The 18,518-nt window shown below is 41.4% G+C and overlaps 1 protein-coding gene across 7 annotated transcripts in view; it reads left to right on the top strand.

Moving 5' to 3' along the window:
• Nucleotides 1-18,518, top strand: part of ADGRB3 (adhesion G protein-coupled receptor B3) — a 545,908-nt gene that overhangs the window by 306,985 nt on the left and 220,405 nt on the right. For all 7 annotated transcript variants that reach the window (XM_063125010.1, XM_063125008.1, XM_063125009.1 and 4 more), the window contains one exon: nt 8,877-8,920. In XM_063125010.1, the coding sequence (XP_062981080.1) occupies nt 8,877-8,920 (44 nt within the window). The remainder of the gene's footprint in view (nt 1-8,876; nt 8,921-18,518) is intronic.

Here is an 18,518-nt window from a genome sequence, read left to right as displayed (position 1 = left end):
CAAGATTTCTTTTTTGCAATGTAGATTGATGGTGTAGAAGGGGAGGCAGATACAAATGAATCATGTGCATGCACAATGCATTGTACTATATTTGGACATTAAAAAAACAACAGACCCATGGAGAATTCCTAATACATCAGTTCCACTTCAGAAACAAGGCCAGATAATTTGAAACTCAGAAGTTTAGAGAGAACTTCAGGTGATGGAATTTTGGAAGCACTCCAAAGATTCAAAATAACACAATTATAATGAAATTACATTGATGCTGTCCCAACACTCCAATACAACTGGCCATTTAAACTTTTGGGATTGAGATCATGCTTTGTCTTTATATAACAGAGTTTTGTTATTTTTGCTAGAGTAAAAGAGAGACAGATTAAAAGCAGTGGTTGAAAATGCCATTGCTAATTAATCAGTATCGTTTTCTCCCCTCTTGCTTGCTTAATGATTTCCTCTTTTTCTTTTGCAATAATTTACCTGAATTTAAGACTAGATAGTAATTTTTGTAATTAAAATGTCTTCATTCAGCACAGTTTGTCTTTGAACTTTGTGCTTTATTTAATAAGGTAAAGATAATTTTGCTTCAGCCGTAGACCTGGAATGTTCTACATTAATGGCTCACAAAGCACTCGTGTTCATGCTGCCAATTAAACAGCCTAATTATTTAATTAAATTACTGAATAAGAAATAAAATCCTGAACTTTTATTCAATTACTCTTTTATCATGTTACATGCATAACAGTTTGCCATGATATGTGATTAGTTACATCATTCCTTTATTGTTTAATTTGACTGATAAGATCAGATGTATGTAAGAGGTCTAAGAACATCGAAGGTTTTTTTTAAAAAAAAAAGCCATAGTGAGAATTGTGTTTAACAGAAATAAATATTATCTGAGTGAAGGGATAACTGTATGGAAGAACACCAGTCATAATATAACTGACCTGTCAAACCTGTGGGTTTACTTGGAAGAAACCTGCTGTGGACTGATCAGCCACAATGTCCTTCTTGTACAAATCATTCATCTTTCATATCCAAGGCACAATTCTGCTATGGCTGTTCCTTCAGAGGGTGATGAAGGTGTGAGGAATGAGGTCTGCTTTGGGAGTCTCCCAATCCCCAGTGATGGATATATGCATCTCACTGTCAGAAAGCATTTCCCTTGCAAGGTGCCAAGTCTCCTGGTTGTCCTGTCATACATTGTATGCGTTAAGGCGATGGTTTCTCTCGAGTGCTGAGTCCTTCTATTTTATCCCATTGAAGGATTGATTGCTTGTTATCGTTTATATCCTGCTGCTTCAGTGAAAAATACTTGTAGGTTGGCAAGTATTTTCAGTATTAAAACTGATTTAATAATAAAAAATAAATAGTAAAGTAAAGAGAACAGTAGAATAACAACAGCAACAACAACCGTATCAAGAGGGAATCAGTTAAAACCATTCAATGACTTTAAAAACCTGGGGGAAATCATTGCCTGGTGTCAAAAGCTCATAAAAAGAATGTGCCAGTGAGCCTGTTATTTATTTATTATTTTATTTATTTTTGATACTTCTGTACTACTTAGTACAATAAAATTCCTAAGGAATTCACATAAATATTAAAATAAAATTTAAAATATAATATTTTCTGCATGGAGGTTTTTCCAAAGGGTGGGTGCCACTACCAATATGGCTTGCCATCGAGGTATTACATGGTAGCTTTACATTAGTTTTGGAATAACCAGCAAGGCCTCCTCTGATGATCTTAAAGGTCAGCTGGGTGTATATAAAGGAAGGTGATATGCTCGAATGGGGTGACATTGCCTAAAAGGCCCTCTTCACAGTTACCACCTGCCTACCTTCACAAAGTGTGGTACCCAAAGAAGGGCCTCTGATGAAGGTCTTAATGCACAGGCAGGAACATGTGGGGGAAAGTGGTCCTTGAAGTACTTAGGTCCTAAGCCACAATGTGCTCTAAAGGTAAATGCCAGCACTTTGCATTGTGCTGAGAAACAAATTGGTGATCAGTGAAACGTTCCAAGACTATCAAGATGTGTTCCCCCGAACTGCTCCCAGATAGCAGCGTAGGACCTTCTGAACTAATGGAAGTGTTCCAAGGCAGCTCACAGCTGGAGGTTATTAGGGCATGGTTACCTCTGGGTATCAGGATCTCTCTGTCCAGGATGGGCTGAAGCTGGTGCACCAGCCAAAGCTACTGGATCTCATATTGGCAACTTGGCTACCAGTGAGTAGCCAAGCTGAGTTCGCAAAAGCACAAGCTCTTGGGCCTAGTTCTAACCTTACCCCTAAGAAGAGCCCTGCTGCGTGAGACAAAAGGGCCACCTCCACTGCAGCCCAATGCATGTCTACTCAGAAGTAAACATGCTGGCTGGGGCATGCTGGGTGCTGTAGTAGGGCTTTCTTTCCTGTCTAAATCAATATAGGATCATGCCCTAAACGAACAAAAGGAAGAGAATCATAATATTAATCATTAAAAGGAAAGGAAAGTGGTTTCCAAGCCTGGTAGGGTGGTGGATCGGCACACGGTTCAGCCTGTGCCTTGTCTCTCCCTTCCCTCCCTTCTTCCCTTGTCTCCTCACAACCGTATTGTCCATGCCCGAGAAGGGCTGCGGCTGCACCCCGAGCTGTTGCTTCACCGCGATCTCCAGCCTCCAGGTTGAACTTGATGCTGGCGATAAGCTCCTGCATGGGGGCGGTGGCAGCAGCAGAACTAGCGACTGTTTTGGGAAGGCTGAGAGGGAAAAAGAAGGAAGCGAAGTGTCCTCTTCAGGCCTGGGCGCTGCAATGCTTACTGCTCCTGTCCCACGTATGGTATAAAACTGTGACTCTTAAAGGGCAGTACTACGCCCCTCTGAAGTCTGCGCCCCAGGTGGCTGCCTGACTGGCCTAAATGGTAGCGCCGGCCCTGACCATCCATCAGATTGAGCAAAGTGCCTTTTGTGCAAAACTTGGGCTGAAACCAGACTGAAAGGAATCTAGATAATCCGTGTGAACCACTCCAACAGGAAGAGGCCAGCTTAATTTGACATCCTTACTTCCTCCCAAGTGTATACAATATTCGGCTTCACACTACTAGCCATATTCTTCAAAGAGAGGTCATCCTTTCCCTCAGAGAAGTACACCTCAGCTGCCCCAAATATCTCCTACCTCCTACGTAATATTCCTTATTGGTGAATAACCTTCTCCTTCTCTGAGGAAGGTTCAGCCACATCCCTGTATGGTTTTTTGGGATGCGTTATCCATTCATGCTCAGTAAAAGGTTCTATATATAGATAGTGCTGCCCACTTTAATCGTCACCACATGAAGGACACTTCAAGAAGTAGTTGCTCAAGAGAAGTCATATCTCACTGCACCTCACTAATCTTTACTAGCCCCTTCATATATTAAACTGATTGTTCTCCCCAAATGAATTAATGCCACCTAGATAAATTCTCCCACTGTATATTCTTCCATAAAGCAGGAGATGCTTCTGCAAAGGATTCTGTGTATGTTGAAGCACTTTATTAATGTCCAGACGTATCTTGTGGATACCATCTCATTTTCCAGAGTCCTCAGTGGATTTGTTTGGCCAGCATTCTAGATCATAACATTCTTAAAAGCATACACCAAAAGCCAAACAGAAGCTCAGTGGTCTCTGAGAAAGTAATCCATAAGTAGAATGTTATATTGGTGTAACATAACAAGAGCTCATCTAAAGAGCATTAGAGGACTTAAATAAATGTTCCAGAAACTATTGTCTCCACAAAAAATAAGAGAGTGAGCACTTGCTAAAATAGGTTTTTGTTTTATTTAAAATTATGTTTAGGCCACTTTTAGGGATGGATTTTTAATACCACAGATTATGAGAGATATTTCGTGTCCATGTTAGTGTGTACCCACTAAAGTTTGTCAGCTGGTCAACTTTTGCAATGTTAATCATCATCATCATCACCATACTTAATACTGTGAAGTTTTAATATAAATGCTTGAAATAAGTGATTCATACACATTCTCTCAAGAATCCTTATAGCAACCCTGCAAGATAGATCAGTATTATTATAATTCCATTGTAGATGGAGGTGCTAAAACTGAGAGCCGTCCTAAAGAGTTCACGGCCAAGGCAACATTTGAATGAGGGATATCCTTGTTAGCATTTTAAAGGAGAGAAGCTGGGATTGTATCAGAACCTTTCCCCAAACAGGTGATGGTCATAATTAAAGCTGATACTGCCAACCACCTATTAGGACATACACCTATGGGCCCAATTCAGTTCTCATCATAGTGGGCACACTCATCAGTACTGTACTGTTCCATAAAGATGTAAGAAGAGCCATGCTGGATAAAACTAAGAGTCCATCTAGTCCAGCATTCTGTTTACACAGTGGCCCTTGGGAAGCCTATAAGCAGGTCATGAGTGAAAAAGCACCCTCCCATCCATGTTCCCCAGCACCTGGTGCACACAGGATTATTGCCTCTGATGCTGGAGATAGCACATAGCCATTAGGACTACTAGCCATTGATAGCCTTTTTCTCCATGAATAGATCCAAGCCCCATTTAAAGCCATATATTTTTTACACCGCTATCATGTCTCTGACATGATAGTCCTATTCTGATTAGTCCAATCAGAAAGTGCTACTACAGAGCTCTTTGTAAAGCTCTTTAGTGTTTATTCAATAAAGAAAGCTCAATTGCAAAGTCTTGAGGAAAGTTTTCAAGCATGTTCTCAGCAGTCTGAGTCAGACTGACCTGCTGTACAGCCAAAAATGGAACGTTGTGTGGAGTTGTTTACACACAAGTGCCTTTTCTGCAGTGTTTCTTAATAACAGCAGCTAAGGGAGGCTTATTTCATGTCAAACAGGAGGCAACAGGCTGCTCCGTTTGGACAACCCTTTGATCCACCAGCACTTCCTTTAGCATTCCTTTAAAAAAAAAAACTGGTTTGCATTGAGGTAGAAACACTTTTAGTAAAGTAAATGGGCTGTTAGTAAATGGAGGCAAGAGGAAACAACAATCAGCAAATAAAAATAACTTAGAGTGCAGTTTGGGCATGGCTAGTTGGCCCAAAATTGCAGAATTTATTCTGCACTGGAGATTTATTCTGCACTGGACAGAAGGTTGATTGGGATTGGAGTTGGCCCTGCTAGTAAACAGAGTGAGGTGACTGCCTCAGGTGGCACTTGCAGTAGCAGCCCCCTGGCTCTTCCTTATTAATATTGCAGCTATTTTCCTCTGATGGAGGACAGAGCTGTTCCCTCGGTGTGGTGAAGGATGCTATCCCATCACAAGTGTTGAAATAATCTTCAACTGCACATGGAATGGGAAGGGGGCATCATCTTGTCTTTTGCCTCAGGCAGAAAATTATCTTAGACCAGCCCTGATTGGGAACTACTTTGGATGATTTGCAATAGATCAGCAAGTATGTCTGACTCCGATTTGTTTAACAACAACAAAAGGACACACAGCCTGGGATCACCACACCAAAAATTAAAAAATGGTATTCCGGAGCTGGGAAAAGGGCAGAAAAGGGCAGCTAAAATGATTAAGGGATCGGAGCATCTTCCCCACAAGGGAAGTTTACAACAGCTGGGATTGTTTAGCTTGGGGAAAAAAGGAGGGTAAAGGTGTATAAAGATATGCATGGTGTAAAAAATGTGGATCAGGAGACATTTTTCTCCCTCTTTCATAATACTAGAAGTTGGGGTCATCCCATGAAGGTGATTAGTGGGAGATTCAGGACAGATTAAACCAAGTACTTCTTCACACAGTGCATAGTCAAACTATGGAACTCACTATCACATATGTAGTGATAGCTAGGGGTGTGCACGGACCCCCCGCTCCGCTTCACTTCCAGATCCGTGATTTTTGGATGGGGCCGCTTCGCCCCGCCCCCGCTCCGCCCATGTCCGCTCCGCTCCGCTCGGAGCTCCGGATCCGGATCGGAGCTCCGTTTCCCCCCCCCATAGGCTTGCATTGAAAGCTAAAAAAGTAAACAACTTTTTTTCTGTTCAAGTTAGAAACCTCATGTTTGGCACCATGACACCTCATGGACGTATACACATGCACGCCAAGTTTCAAGGGAATCCCATCATTCCCTGATTTTTGGGGAATTTTTGAAAATCGGGCACCCCATTCAGACCCCTTGGGATAGCTCCGTCAATTTGCATGTTAGAAACCTCAAACTCGCCACCATGAGAGCTTATCCATGTGTCCACATGGACGCCCAGACTCAAGGCAATCCCATCATCCCCTGATTTTTGGCGCGGCTTAACTCACCCCAAATTGTCCCATTCTACAACTACGTCAATTTGCATGTTAGAAATCTCAAACTCGGCACCATGATAGCTTATCCAAGTGTCCACATGGACGCCAAGTTTCAAGGCAATCCCATCATCCCCTGATTTTTGGGGAATTTATGAAAATCGGGCACCCCATTCACACCCCTTTCCATAGCTCTGTCATTTTGCATGTTAGAAACCTCAAACTTGGCACCATGAAAGCTAATCCATGTGTCTAATCCTACTGTATGTAGGGAAATGGGACAAAAAGTGTGTGTATGCTTTGCCCAAACAGGATTTGAAATGCTCAATCAGTGGCTGTTGCACTTCACAAACAGTGCACTGCACACACAGCATGCTCACACAGTCACACACAGAGTCCAAGTAACAGAGAGAAGAAATAGAGAATATTTTTTTTTGGTATTTTTTTGTATTTTTTGGTATATAGAAGGAAGGAAGATGAAACACAGCCAGGCTTTAAGAGAGGGGAGGGGGGGGGACAACCAACCAACCAACCAAACACACACTCCAAAGTTTAAAAATAAAGTTTATATTAAATCAAAGTAAGGGAAAAACACAGAGCAAACTTAGCTAAAAGTCAGAAAGAAGCAAACAAACACACACACACGCGCCAAGCTAAATCCTAATCTATCTCCAAAGTCCAAACACAGCAGCAGCACCTATAACTAACTCCTCTCTCCACGAACGCCAACCCACAAAGAGACACAAAGCAGAAAGCTCTGAGGGTGCCTCTGCCTTAGTCCCCCCTCCAACGCTGGGATTGGAGGATGCTTCATGAGGTGATCAATTCTCATCAGGATTGGGAGTTGAATGTGCCTGTCATCGCTTCAAATAAACCCCGCCGCGCCGCAGCCGGGTTTACCCTACCGTTTGTATTGTAAATGTACCCGATTTTTTTAAAAAACATAGCACCCGAATCAAAGGACACAGAAAGTTGAGAGTAGTCTCAAAATGACCCCCATCCACGACTGTCTAAGCACAAGAATTTTCAGAACGATAGCTTAAAAAACAACCCAGTTATCCCCGATTCTTTTCCGCAATGCAATCCTATGGGTGAAAACTGCCGTTTGACCCGCGCTGTCCCTGTTTGTTGACCCGATTTTTTAATAAATTTAGCACGCAACCCGCACGATGCAGAGAAGTGAGAGTAGTCTCAAAATGACCCCCATCCACGACTGTCTAAGCACAAGAATTTTCAGAACGATAGCTTCAAAAATAACCCAGTTATCTATGGGCGAAATGTTTCAAGATGGCGATCGGAGCGCTCCGCGGAAAGAGAAGCGCTCCGAAAATGGCCGCTTCTCTTCGCCTTGCTTCTAGGCGTCCACGGTCCGCTTCTACTCCGCCTCTGGGCAAGGCGGAGCAGGCCAATTCGCTCCTGCTTCTGCGCTTCTAATAGGAGCGGAGCACATGCCTAGTGATAGCCACGGATTTGGATGGCTTTAGATTGGGGAGGGGGTGTTGTTAAATTCCTGGAGGAGAAGGCTATCAATGGCTACTCGTTCTGATGGCTATGTGCTACCCACAGTATCAGAGGCAGTATGCCTATATACACCAGTTGCTAGGAGACATGAGTGGGAGGGTGCTGTTGCACCGTGTCCCGCTTGTGGGTCCCTGGTTGGCCACTCTGTGAACAGAGTGCTGGACTAGATGGAACCTTGGTCTGATCCAGCATGGCTCTTCTTATATTCTTAAATTATGTTGCTGAAATGAAGAAAACTTAGACTAACCTGGCGTGGGTGTTTGTGTGAAAGGACTGTGAGCTCAGTCAAATTCTGGCACTCAAAACATAAATGCTGGGCTCAAAATTCTTTAGTTCTAAGTATATGTCTTTTGCACCAATTTCCGGTTGGTAGATCCTGGAGATCTAATAAAAAACTAGAGGCCACAAGTCTGAAGTCTGGGCAACCCTGATTTACAAGGTTGTGTTTATTTACATTTTATTTTATCTCTTGTGAACAAGTAACTTGCTGTCTAATGTCATCAATATTTTTGGAAATGAAACATGGCTTTATTGCATATAACCAAAAGCCATGGCAAGTTCTCAACCTGCACGTTACATTTACTATCAAACCTTGTAAAAATACATTAACAATACTTATAAAATCAATCATTTCAATACCATAATCTAAAATCTTCACTGGTAATAATTGCTACCCATGTTAATCAATCCAGTTCAATCAATAGTATAATTTGTTTTAAAATGCAAGCATAGTTTGGCACCATGTAGGTGATATAAATCTGATTATCCCATAAAAGTTCAGTCACAATATTTTGTGTCATTTTACAAAAACGTTGAGAAAGAGTATGCTCCCATCCTCACCCCCATTGGTTCTGCATATAATGGACAACGTTTTGACAACATTTGACATTGACTTTTGGGTGCTTGAATCAGAAAAGGAACTGGTTTTCCATACTTCTACCCCAGGAAAATAAAAATCCAATATTACTTTGTTAAGTAAGGACTATAAAATGAGTGGCTTTGTAAATCAGCTCTTCATTTTTAATCAAGAGGATGTTTTTGCCATAAAAAATGTCTGTGTATTTTGTTGTCTCTGTGGATAAAGAACATATTTTGACACGGTGTTCATTTTTTTCAGGGCACGTTGAATCCCTATTGTGCACTATGGGATGATTCAAAAACGTAAGTAACAGATGTTTACTGCTATTACTTGGGATTTGAAAATCCAAATCACATCGAAATGTTTGAGTAGCCAATAGATAAAATGTCCTGATTATGTGATGCAGGAAATGTGCTACGCATGGAATTAAGTACATAATGCTGCTGATACACTGCATTGCTGATTTCAAAACCATGTTTTTGCTTTCAATAGGAATGCTCACATATCAGAAACCTAACAAACTTGCCTGCCATCATTTACTATGGTATTGATCTTTTCGAAACATATTATCCTCATGTGGTCCCTGACAATCCATAGATATGCATGGAAATCTTTATACAACCATGGATTTCAAGATAACTCCTCAGGATTAATGCTTGTCTCTGCTATCATTACCAGAGAGTTCGTTGCTGGGCAACGTATTACTGAGTACATTGACAACCTTTTAAATAATCAAGTCTAATACTTCCTGTGGTTGATGAGATGGATTTCAGTTATTGATTTCAGAACTGATAACCTTAAACATATCTATTAGTGAACTCTCTTGAGTTTATCAAATAAATGATTAGTTAACTTCCATGAGAGGAGGCAAAGCTCCCTGTGTCATTGTAAAGAAATTGCAAAGGAATCCATCTTGCAAGCATCACTGAGGTGTTCATTTCTTTTTCCCATATTAGATAGTTTGGATTCGTGGTACAAAACTGTGGTACTTTTTTCAACCATCAGTGAATACAATGGGTTGTTTGGCCCTTTTGTTATTAAACTCAGTGAGTCAGCTAAGGGCTGCAGTTCTAAGCACACTTAGTGAATAAGCTCCGTCAAACACAGTGGGACACACTTCTGAGTATACATGCATAGGTTTGTGCTGCAAACAGTGGAGGCTGGTGGCACCAGTTTCAGTGAGGCTGTGAATCCATTTTGGATTTTAGTCAGTACCAGCCTGAACTTTAAAGGAGCTATCCAAGGTGCTGAACCTATTTTGGGCATAGGGTTCAGCATCTTAGATAGCTCCTTTAGAGTTCAGGCTGGTTCTGACTAAAACCCAGAATGGATTGACAGCCCCACTGAATCAGAACCACCAGCAAGACAGCAAAGCTATACATGTTCCCCTGGAAGTAGGTGTGACACCCCCCACCTAATACTGCTCCTTTATTTCTCTTCTGAATCAAAGGACCCAGCTAAGGTATGGTTGTCAAGGAGGTTGCTAACATTGCAACCATCCATGTGACACACCTCTCTCTTCTCAGGCCCCACAACTATACAGCTCAGTACCCTAGCCCCCAAATCTCCCTTCCGCTGCCACCGTTTCCAGGTACTTCAAGGACCACACTAGTTTAAATGCAATGTAATTCATTAACAAGAAGTATGTTCATATACAAAAGCTTAATGGTTTCCACAGTTCCAAAAGTGTGATGGTTACAAAGGCACAATGCGTAATGGTTTCAGTTCAGTATTCCTCTTAAATGTTTCAAATATAACATCAGTAGTTCACCTGCCCTACTCAGCCCCTTCTAGGCTACTCTGTTCTTCTTCCCACACACTAATTCACCAAAATAACAAAACATGTAGTTCCTCCTTATCTCTACCCAATAACCTCTCTGGTCAGCTCCCACAGCAATCCAATACACAATACCCACACAGTCAGCAAACTCCTCCCATTCTCTCATCCAGCTAATCCAGTCATTCCACAAAACCAGCCAATCAGCACTTAGCTTTCATCCTGGCCACACACTCCCCCTCCTTATCCTTACCATCAGTTCCTGTAAATCTAAACACAGTGAGTACATCCTGGCATAGATATCTGCTTTAACTGTTTAACATTATTTTAACCTTTTAAATACTTATATTAATAAATGCATAAACAGCAAAATCTTTCAGGACATTTACAGTATAATGCCGTTGAACATCACATTAAGCTCCATTGGAATACAGTGGGTCTTACTTTTGCACATGTATGCACAGGCTTGTATTGTAAAAAGTTCGGTTATGAGGGGATACATTTTTATTCATTATTCTGGGTCTGAAGAAAGTGTAATATGCATTTATTCTCCTTGTACTCCTTTCTGTATGTACACTAGTAAACTACCCTACTTTACTACAATGGAATGGTCTTTATCCTTTAGATCCCGTTTGCAACAGGGTGTTGTTTGATGTTTTGCAGTGTGAGTACCTGCAAGAGACAGTTAGTCCTGCAAGCCTCTTCTCAGAAGTAACTTGTGGTCATAGGGAGCAAAGTCAAGTCCTGAAAATGATTCAGCTGAGGAAGGATTTGCAATTTCTTCCGTCATGCTTTTGTTGCAGATTTTATGTAGTGCAATACAATACGGAAAGGCCAGAATACACACATCTTAGTATACGACACATAGCATGCATACACACTGTGCATATTAAGGCTTCTCTGTAATGCTCTGCTCTGCATGACGACAATGATTATTCCTTTATATTAGAGGTCTTTCCCCACAAATGATCAGGTACTCAAAAGAATACATTCTCAGTGCTCCAGTTTCAAATATAAGATCCTAGAAACAATATCAGGGAATTAGTGTGAAACTGATATTAAGTGCAGTGATGAGATTAAGCAGAAATAATTTCTATACATGCCTGTTTTCTTTTCCCCTAGACAGATGATGTGAAAAATAGCCTGTTGCTAGTGTCGTCTGTGGGCAAGAAGTATGGGGCAGACTTGAAATCCGAGCTCCATTGCATGTCCCCCATTTAACCTTTGGAACATATGGTACAACTTGCCACATGTTGCCAGGGCTGGGCAGAGGGGGGGCAGTGGGGGCAGTTGGCATGGGCCTACGATTTTGAGGGGGGCTACTCTGAGTCGCCCTGGTAGAGGCAAAGGGGGACCCTTTGGTAAAGATTTGTTACAAAGTAGCTCTCCTCTGAGTGAGCAGTACTAACATTGACAAGGCAAAGTTTCTTGATTTTTCTGTTGTTGATGAAGAACTTGCCCAAAGAAAAGCACGTAAAGCATTTCTGAATGTGAAGAAGTGATGTCTTATATACATCTTGAATAAAATCACTTGCCATTACCTTTTTTTTATAAATCGTTCTAGTTCACATGTATTTAGAACTGATTAAAAATGCTTAATGAGCATATTGAAATGGGGCCTTCACTTCCCATCTGGCCCGGGCCTATTACCAACTTTGCCCGGCCCTGCATGTTGCATATTTCCCAGCTAGAGAGAAGCAGCCAATAAGGTGGAGTAGGACTGGGGAAATATATAGCATAATGATACCAAGACACAGAATACATTATGTTACATAGGTGGAAAGGGAGAACTTATTTATTTAATTTATTTATTTATTTATTTATTTATTTATTTTATTTATTACATTTTTATACCGCCCAATAGCCGAAGCTCTCTTGACATGGGGCTGCCATTTTAGTGTCAGCGCTGTGTTTCTTGTAAAGTGGAGTTTCTCACTTAACCTTGAATGAAGCTGCTAAACAAAAAAATCCAAGAATCCTGTGTTACCTTAAGAACTAATGAGCTCATTGTTGCTTTGCCACAACTGACTCATAAACCACCCCTCTGTGACGTGCTAAACATATGCTGTTAAAAACAACTCCATATCACTATTTAGGGTGCTGCTGAAAAAAAGCCACCAACTCTGAAGAAATGTTGGATTCTATTGTTTGGTGTATATATTTAGCAGCCGTTCGTGCAATTGTGTCTGCTGTACCCATCTACTTTTAAAGCATACCCAGAGATTCAGGCCTTAGCTAGACCTACCTTTTGTTCCGGGAGAGAGGAGGGGAGATCTCGCGTTGGGATTAACGCGAGATCTCTCCCCCGTTTACATGTAAGGTGCAACGACCTCAGGAAGAGAGGCGTCACACACACACCATTTTTTAATTTTTAGAGTGATGGCAGCGCACAAGCGCTTGTGCGCTGAAGGTAAGTTTTTTTAAAAGATTAAATTGGTTTCCCCGCTCCCCCCACCCTAACCCCGATGGGCACAGCTCCTGGCTCTGCATGAGTAATTGTGCGGAGCCAGGTCAAGCCGCGGCAATGGGCCAATTGCAGAAAAACTGGGCCCAAAGTTGTTGTTATTATTATTATTATTATTATTATTATTATTATTATTATTATTATTATTATTTATTTATTTCTATAGCACCATCAATGTACATGGTGCTGTACAGAGTAAAACAGTAAATAGCAAGACCCTGCCTGAATCTTGATGATCCCTCCCTGATCCCAGGATCTCCTGTGCGTCATGTGGACGCACAGGGATGATCCCGGGGTTCGCCCTGGGATATAGCCTGGTCTAGCTAAGGCCTAAGAAGAGGAAGAGAGTTCTTAACAGTTCGTGCTGGTTTAACAGAAAGGGGGTTGCTGAGTGTGGAGCTTGCACTACTTAGCTCCCTGCTAAAGTAACCCCTACAGTGGCTCTTGTACAAGCTACTGCATCTGGCTGTCCTCTGTCCTCCTCCCAGGCAAAGTACTGCTGTCTTTCAGTAATATATTTTAGAAATCCATGAAAATGACATAAAATAACTTATGGCATGAAAGTGTTCCAAATTCCAGGTAAAGAAATATTTCACTGGTAGTTTTAAAATGGCTGTTCCTTGAAGCTGCTTAAAGATTTTCAATAATAGAAACAATTCACCAGGAGATGTATTAGTCATCGGAGAGTAGGTGGGACCATAAAAGATTGATGCAAAGTCCCATTTGTTACGGTTCCGTAATTTATCACATGGCTATTGCCACTGCATGCTGCTTATGCATTTTATGGGGCTGGCGTGTGTGCTTTTCTCCTGCCTCAGAGCTTAAGCCGATCACCCACAAGAGGTCAGAAAAGGATTCTTTTTCCCCCCTTACATTTTGCCCTAGCTTTTTCTCTAAACTTCTTGTTGGGGGGGGGGGGAGGTAGGGACATAACGTTAACTGAGGGTGTTTTATGATTCATTACTCCCTCTTTTTTTTCCCCTCAGCAGTGATTTATGATGGAGTATTTTACTCTGTTTTATTATGTTACAGAATTTGTATTCTGATACTGTAGATTTTAAATTACAGTGAAAGCTCCCAGCGTGCTGGAACGGAAGGATACTTGGGATTTATAAATCTAAATAAAATGTGCAGCATTGTGCCATTGAACAGATGTATAATAGTAGGACTGGGGTATTTTTCTAGGTCTCTATCACCCTATGCTTATACTTAGCCTCCATTCTATAACATCAAATTTTCCATACATGGCATATTGAGAGTCTGATCCACTGTTTATAAATCATACAAAGCTAGGGTGTTCTCCCATCCTTCAAAAATGAATCACATTTTAGTTTTATTATTTTTGCAGCTCATATTTGGCCGTCTCTTTGGGACAAATCCAGCAAGAAAACAGTCCCTTTCTAGTTAAGAGTTCTTGATTATTCATTGCTGATGCTAGAAAACTGGTGAAAGCTTTAAGTGAATTGTTCCTCATATAGGAACCCTTGCATTAGGTAACCATAATCACAAGAATTCATAACTGTATCTAGGATTTGCCATGCATTCTTTGTTATGCATTAGAAGGCTGTGCATAGTTTTAATATGGACAATGACTAGAATGCAGATGATGCAAGTCTCATAATGAATATGACCAGACACAAGTAAAAGTATATTATCAAGTATATTATCACTACTTCATGATAGTGACAATGGTGAAGTCACTCCCTCTACCACTGCATCTTCCAGTAGCCATCCAGCAGAACATTTCTAGGTGGTGAATGGACTATTATATCTAGACTGGAACTGATATATCAGATCCACAGAGAGCTGTTGTTTACAAGGCACTTTGAGGATAAAGTCACTTATATAACCCTATCCTGTCCTGTGCAAGCTAGGCTCTGAACTCCTAAGGGTGGAAGCTGTAATTGTGGTACCTCATAGCTGGATGGTATAGCAGCATGAGAAAGAATCACATTCTTCAAGGCAGGTTACAGTAGGTAAAGCAGAGGGAAGTTTGGCCAGAGAAAAGACATATTCAGGAAGGTTTGGGCTTAGCTGGACTCAGAAGAGAGCAGCTTTCTGATGTGTCTTCTCAAGAGCACCAGGGTGTGGAAGGCTAGGCTAAAAGTAGGCAGAATTGTTCAAGACCTTGGACAGAGCATTGGCTGAAGTCTTTTTCCCCTTTAATAAGGAGAGCTGGAAGGATGGTGGGGGAGATCAAACATGACAATTGTCACTGGAGGCCCAGATGGTTTTGTTGGCAGAAAGCACCAGCTTCAGTTGGTTTGCCAACTTCGACCATTCTTGGACAAGAACAGCTCTATGCTCTGATAAGCTCCCCATTTGGATTATTGTGAAGCATTGTAGGGCTGCATCAAAGACTTCAATTAGTTCAGAATTCAGCAGTTAGATTTCTGGCTGGTTTAGCTATGTGAGACAATGTCAAATCAATACTTAAAGAGTTACATTAGTTTATTCTCTTCTGAGCCCAATTCAAGGTACTGGTGTTTGCCTTTAAGCCTTAAAATGGCTTTAAGGAGCACCTCTTGCAATACCATCCTGGCTGTACATTAAAATCTTCAGATGAGGCCCTTCTCCAGGTACTTTGAGTGGGCATGCTATGTATGTACAGAGGACAGGGCCTTTTCTCTGTTGGCACCCCAATGACACCCTCACTAAAGAAGCTCTACTGGTGCCAAAATGACAATAATTTTGGCATCAGGTCAAAAGATTTCTATGTGCTCGGCCATTTTAAATTGCTTTGGCTCTTGGTATTTTTATGGTCTTGTGGCCTTGCAGTTTTATTATCACATGATGGTTTATGTATTGTACTGATTTTTATTATTCTATTGTATATGTAACATTTTATACCTCCCTGAAATCTGTCAGAAAGAAGGGCAGATTAGACATTTTTAAAATAAATAAATAAATAAATAAATAAATAAATAAAATGTTGTGGGGGGGGATGTTTCCTTCAGAGGCAATTCAATGGTGAATAATGTTTTATTCTTCAGATGTTTTGGGACACTCCTCAGTGTCAAATTAGACATGACATTAATTCCATGAATATATTTAACATGCAGAATTTTGTTGTGTAAATATTAGTCAGGGTAGGGGACTGAGCTGCCTCAGAACCATGGAGGAGGGAAGGGGAGGAGAAGGTTAATTCTTTCAGCCAAAGTCCCAGTAAAACTTTCCTCTCTGAAGCTGCTATTTGCATTTCAATAGTATGGATTGCACTTTGCTTTCACACTGATTCTGCCCCATTTCATTTGGCATCTTCTTTTCCCCCCTCGCCTGATCTTTCGTGTTATATTTCTGCACTTGATCTTATCTCATTGTTCAGGGGAGATCGTATGGGAAGGCTGGGCTTCCACAAATAGCTGGCACTGAGGCAAACTGTCTCTGCTTTCTCTGTTTGGCACTGAACCACAGTGTCAAAAGCAGCTTGGCCAGGGAAAGAGGAAATCACTTATGCCAGAGGTGTTGAAACTATTTGGGAACTGAATTCCATTTCAGAGAACCTCTCATGGGTCACATTGCAGTGGTGGGCTGGCCCAAAGGGCAGGGTCGAAATACTAAAAAATACCAGCATATTTCAGTTTAAGGCTCTTACTGCCAGTAACTAAGCCTTAGGAGAAGCATTTCACCCTTTTAGAATGGGGAAGCAATTGCACAAAAGCCAGGGAAGCTGAGGTAAAGGGGTGAACTCAGGAGGGCCAGATTGGGACCTCAGCCATGTTGGATTTGGCCCTGGAGCCAGAGTTTCAACATCGCTGAGGTACGTGAATGTTTAAATGGTAAGCTGCTGTTCCAGGTATTATAGACGGCCAGATTTTGTTTGCCAGCCTGAGGTTGATTTGTCCTGGAAGCCTGAAGTTCTGCACTGTTGACTTATGCTGTACTCAGGAACCTTACACAGGAGCAAATATCCCTTTGGTGCTTCTTCCGTTCAAATCAGACACTGTGTGTTATAACTGCCAGGCTGGATCCAGCATGGCTCTGTTTTAGACTGCAAGGTCCAATCACGTGCCTCTCTGCAATCTATGCCAGAGGCAAATATGGGCCCCAATCACACACACCCTTTCCAGATGGTGACAACACTATAATTTTGATCACTGTGTATACAGGTGTCTGAACAGGTTTGAAGATCATGGTGAAATCTAAGAAAAAGTTTGGACTGAATCTAGAAACTGAATCTAGAAGAGGAGATGGAAGCCACATGTGGGTGCTCTAGTTTTCTTTTGGCAGAGTAAAAGCAACTGAGTATTGAATGTGTTTCAATTGGAAATCTTCCTCAAGGGCAATGAGATCTGACTGCTATCCTTTTATTACAAAGGTGACTCTCTCAGGCACATTACTCATGCCTGCAGATGAGCAAATCTATCAGTTTCACATTGAGCGTCATCAGACAGGAGGGGGGATCACATTTCCTTACCATCGCTTGCCCCCCCTGCTTCTGTCCCACGATACTTCCTCTTTCTACACACAGGGGAAGAAAGAGGAAGTAAACAATGACCATGTGGCCCATTCAGTGGGTGTTTTTATCGCACCATTTTTCCTGCATAAAGCAGGAAATGGCAGCACATTTCATTAAAAAAAAAAGGACTTAAAGGGATCTATTTTGTGATGGAAAGAAGGCCAGAAGGAGTGGGAGATGCATGGGAGGTGGAAGACATCATCAAAAGGTCCCACAAACATCTGTAAGTAGGGAGTAATGAGCGTGCAATGAAACACTCATCTGAGGATGCTCTTTATCCCACATTTGATTTCGTTTGCCACGAATAGGATAACTTTGCGGATCTTGGTAAATTCCTTTCAAAATGGAACTGAAATTAAATTCTCACTATCCCCACTTGTGCTTTGCACCTATAATGTTCCAGGTATAGTCCCCAGTATCCCCAGTTAAAATGGCCCCAGATAGCACTAGGAAAGCTCCCTTCCTAAATCCTCGGGGAGCTGCTGCCATTCAGAATACATGACAGTAAGTGAGATGGACCACTGCTCTGATTCAGTGTAAGGCAGATTCATATGTTCATATAATAAATCATACTGGCATTATTTGTCTTCTGAAGCATAAACCTTATAGGTCATAACAGGCTGACATGGGGTTGTGTTAAAGACTAGCCACTATTGTTTCAAAAATGTCCACCTCTTGCAATTATATTTATCCAATGGCAATAGTCTCTAAAATACAGCAAATCCTTCATGCTGTTTTTATAATAAAATGTTTTCCCACTGGCCATGCAATTTCATGCATTTTTAATCTTCCAAAACATCAGTATTCTGGACAGAACATGGGATATTTTCATGCCCAGTTTTATGATAACACATGAAGCTTATTGTGATGAAAGTCGGAGCAGCCTAGCCTGTTAGACCTTTCCTCCTCAAATGGGTAGGCATTTCATTTTGAAAAATCTGCTAAAAGCATTAGGCAGGTTGGCTTTGTTGCCAAGCAGATTCCAGCCTTTATTAATGGTAATCTCAGTGAATTGGATGCATGAGCTAAGCAGACACAATATTCTCCATCCTGCTTGCAGACTGCTGTAATCATATACACACAAACAAAAGAAAACAGTAGCAACAGCCGTTTGCTGCCCATGAAGCGGTTGCGCCAGCTGTTCTTTTTTGTCTTTTCAGCCATTTGACCCATCCAGTACACATACATATATCCAGTACA

This window comes from Elgaria multicarinata, chromosome 4, assembly GCF_023053635.1.
Source record: "Elgaria multicarinata webbii isolate HBS135686 ecotype San Diego chromosome 4, rElgMul1.1.pri, whole genome shotgun sequence".
Taxonomy (NCBI): domain Eukaryota; kingdom Metazoa; phylum Chordata; class Lepidosauria; order Squamata; family Anguidae; genus Elgaria; species Elgaria multicarinata.
Note: the sequence above shows the minus strand (reverse complement) of the source record. Positions and strands in the feature narration are given on the sequence as shown.